Source organism: Vanacampus margaritifer, chromosome 2 (genome assembly GCF_051991255.1).
Source record: "Vanacampus margaritifer isolate UIUO_Vmar chromosome 2, RoL_Vmar_1.0, whole genome shotgun sequence".
Lineage (NCBI taxonomy): Eukaryota > Metazoa > Chordata > Actinopteri > Syngnathiformes > Syngnathidae > Vanacampus > Vanacampus margaritifer.
In genome coordinates, this window is record NC_135433.1 from 55,451,251 (window position 1) to 55,455,489 (window position 4,239).

Sequence of the window (4,239 nt, forward strand, 5' to 3'; positions counted from 1 at the left end):
TAGCATTTAACATGGCTAAAAGCGCAAAAAAGTTGATTTTTCACGTTGCTGTCCCTTTAAAAATTACAGTTTGGTTTCAAGTCCTTTTATTATCTGTGAGTTAGATGCATTTTTTTTTAAAACAACAACATGACAAATGGCTTCACATTATAATTATTAAAAATTAAATAGTGAGTGATCCGCACAATTAAGTCGCACTTGACTCGGTCTCACTTGTCGATGGTTTGTCCTCATCTACGTAACCAAAACTCAACAGCTTTGACATGTTGATTGGAGAGCTTTTCTTGGAAGATACACTGTGGGAACAAATGAATTGTTCACAAAATTCACATCCACAAAGAAAACTAAAAGTTTAATTGCAATAAATCATTATTACATTTAAAATGACTTGAAAACTGACTGTTTAATTAATGGGCTGTACTGGGAATTCTATGAGCAGCCAGTTCAATGTGACAATCCAACGGCGCCCTCTTGTGAGAAAAAAAACTTACGTCCTCCTGAATTTGCCTCCCACCTCGTCTGGATTGGTCGACTGCCAGTGCACCAACGGTTTGCCAGGGACTTTGTTTTTCTGCCAAACATGAAGTCTTCATGGTTTATTGTAAGGACAATTTATCGTATGTGGTTATGATCGTCCATCCATCCCTCCCTCCCCCTCCCCCCTCTCTCTCTCCCTGCCTCACTCCCCCTCCGTCTCCCTCTCTCTCTCTCATTCAGGAGATTATTGTTCTACTTTGACAACTACATAGATGGAGAAAGACACAAAGTGTACACCCCCCTGTTGATTGGTTTCTGTGGTGTAAACACTAAACAATTTCAATATATACATCGAGAACATGTTCCTTCATGAGTTTTTAGGAGGACAAAGGACAAAGAAGGGATGATGTGATTATATAAGCATGCACAATTTTAGAGCTATTAGTAGAACCCGCTTATGATGTTATTCGAATAATTGTAAAATTATTATTTATCTAATGTGCTTGAAATCTGAAGTAGATTTGCTTCTGGCGATCCTGGCAATTGCAAATGTATTCATTTAATAAAGCCATCTTATGTCATCTTGACTTATTTAAATGCCTCTTGCAAAATGTCACTTTACCTCATGAGTCATGACCTTCTCATTACACATTTTTATTCTTTGGCCTTTGACTCAGCATGAGACTCTGCATTGTTTCATTGTTTTATGATGCTTGCTGTATTTTGTGCTGTTAATTTATTGATATTTTTTATTTACTTAGTTACTTATTTAATTACCTACTTCTTGTGTTATTAATTTATTATTATTATTAATTTTATTTACTTATTAACTTACAGTACTTCTTTACCTGTCTTTATTGCATGACTGATTTTTACTCCATTTTTACTCTACTTTGTATGCTGTCTGTACGCTATCTTTATAAAGCTGAGTTCAGATGAGATGAGATGAGATGAGACAAGACTGCACTGTGCAGCATATTCACTTGATTGCTATTCTATATTAGTCACTTAAGGGCATGTGCAATGGATATTTACCTTCTCTGTGCGTGGGCTGCCATCATCCCTCTCCCATGCGGACATATTGTCTGTCCAAAAAGGAGGTAGTGGCCTCTGTGAGGAAGTGCTTGGGGTTTTCCTCTCTTTTGTGCATATGACACTGATGGTAAAACATGGCATGGTATTGAATGGAACCTCCTTTCAAAGTCTAAGACCTTAAATGAACTGGGTCATTACTGGTGATTGAAAGTAAAAGTGTCAAGACGCACCTTAGGTTATTAAAAGCTTCTATTGGACCGTCCAACAGCACATCTGCAGAGTCGAATGAGTTGGGCTTGGGTGGATGCGCCTCTTCATAGGACAGAAGCCCTGTAGAAGGAAGGGATGGCAAAAGCATGTGTATAAAAAGCCAGTTCGCTGTAGGAGAGATTATATCACTATATTTGGATATTTATGTAAAAATGTATTAGGCAAAACTGTGCGCTAGTTCACAAATGCATGCTAATAATACCAGTGACATTATTAAAATTATACTAGTTAACATCTAGCGCGTCACCAATGGTACTTATTGTGCACAAGTTCTAGTGAAGTTCTGTAGTTTTCCTAATAAGCCAAAGCAGTCCAACTTGTGAAGACAAGGAGTGTACTACATGGGCCTTAAAATTAAACATTGATGTAAAATCTGCAGACTTTAATAAATCAATTAGTGGAAACCAGAGTTCAAAGTAACCATGGTGATGCTGCATTTATCTGTTATGCTGCACACAAACGGAATAAGATGCCAACAAAAGTGAAGTCAGCCCCGAGTGTAAATATTTTGAAATTCAGGTTGAAAACTTTTTCCTATACCTTTGATTAAGGTCTTCTAAACAGTTTTAAATGTTTTTTCCCCTTTCAATTATTTTTGAAAACTAGTCTTTACTCTTAAAGCAGATCAATGTAGACCATATATCACTCATCTTCTAATTAGCTGTTCAAAATGTTTGCTCCTGCAAGCCTCCAATAGTTTGCAGGCTGGATTTGGGTTGATTTTTTCTTTCTTTTTGCACTCACTCATGCAAACATGGTCTCCCAGGCGGGGAAGCGAACCTATGCCAACCTGCATCGTAGGCAAGTGACAGCTCTACTCCGCCACCTGGAGCCTGCATTTATGTTGAATTTCCCACCCCTTGTCTGCGAATGTGATGTCATGTGCATTGTATAGGCTACGTGAAGAAGGGAGTGTGCAGTTTAATTTTTCGGCCACAGGTGGCAGCAGCAATTTGAAATATTTTCTGCATTCAGCAGCTTTAAATGTTTTGAAAGTTTTCTGTTAGTGTTTTCACATTGTCAATGCACGTTCTTTTAGCAATTTTACTTTTGTTTTCTCTGCTTTGCTTCTGAATGTCGTTAACTGTTGGGTTTGTTGATGCTTGATGTTGTCTTTGCTTGTGTAAAGCACATTGAGTTGCCTTTGTGTATGAAATGTAGCCTACTGTAGAAATGAAACGGCCTAACATTGCCTTGCCTAAAATGGAAATCAAGGATATTGGGAAAAATGCTTAGGCTAAATGGCTTTATGGAAAGCCGCCTCAATGTTCATTCCATATCCTGATAGGAGGCCAGTGCGTGACTACTATGGAGTAGTTGTCGTGCAGCCCAATAATTTACTAGGATTTTATTGTGTACTAATAGGTTAAAAGTGCCACTAGTAGAGAAAACGTTACTAGGACACATACATTCTACTAGTGCTCTGAATTGTCTGTATCGTGAGGACAAAGAGCACACAAGTATTTGGACTAGAAGTGTGTAATATATATATATTTTTAAATGATGGCAATACCTTTATGGCCCCCTTGTTTGGCAAGCTTGATGTAGTCAGAATCACTGTCAAGAACTCCCATTCTTTTACCAATCTTCATCTCATTACTGACTGTGGTGATAACTGGGGACAGTCCAGGGATTTGGGATATCTGGCCTTTTAGTCCATGGTATCCTTTTTTCCCACCTGAAATGTTAAAACAAAACACACACATATGCACATGCAAATTTACCGTACTACGACAGTTTATTTAAAACATTGCTACCTATCAAAGAATGTCAGGTGGAAAATGAAATGCATTTTCCCACTGGATGAAGGGTGTCCCTGAAGGCAACATTCTAAGGAGCTGTTCGGCCCTGACGTGCACAATATTCGTAGAAACTATTGTACTTGCCAGATTTTGCCGGTTGAATCTCGGTACTCTTGAGATCTTTGGTATTTCTAGCAGAGACGGAAACAAAACCCAGCACATCACCTTTTCCGACGTGAGCTAGCGTGAGCTCATTTAGCATCAATTGGAATAATGATGTTAAATGGCTCTTTTTAATCCCAACAGTAGTGCAGGGGAAAAAACAAATAGTCTCAAAAACAACCAAACAAACATGCAAATAACCAGGACAGAATCCACGCCAAGCTGTTGGTCGAGTTAGTTTTCTTACTTAGAATTCATTTTGGACACAGGAAAAGTCCCTAGCACTGATGCGCTGAATCGGTTAGCGTCCCGTTGCCGTGGAAACGTGGTCTTCTTGCGCCTGCTCACTTGTCTCGGCATAAACTCAAACATATATGTTTGTGACAAACAATGCAGCGTTCCCACTGATAGTTATGAAGGGCATCGTTCTGACGGGGTCGCCGCTGCATGTGACTGCTGCGCGATCGTTTACTTTAATTGTTCTCGCTCAAGGACACATGCAGCACACAAATAACCGCGAAGAGACAACATTAAAGAAGCGTCTTCAGGTTTA

General features: G+C 39.0%; 1 protein-coding gene across 1 annotated transcript; it reads right to left on the reverse strand.

The window, feature by feature from the left end:
- On the reverse strand, positions 1-4,239 carry LOC144044163 (uncharacterized protein C7orf57 homolog). The gene is made up of 7 exons (XM_077558396.1): positions 3,934-4,239; positions 3,669-3,715; positions 3,296-3,460; positions 1,743-1,842; positions 1,513-1,633; positions 492-571; positions 1-296 (listed from the first exon to the last, which is right to left on the reverse strand). Exons 1-7 carry the CDS (start codon positions 4,056-4,058, stop codon positions 188-190), a joined length of 747 nt encoding a protein of 248 aa, XP_077414522.1. The 5' UTR covers positions 4,059-4,239; the 3' UTR covers positions 1-187.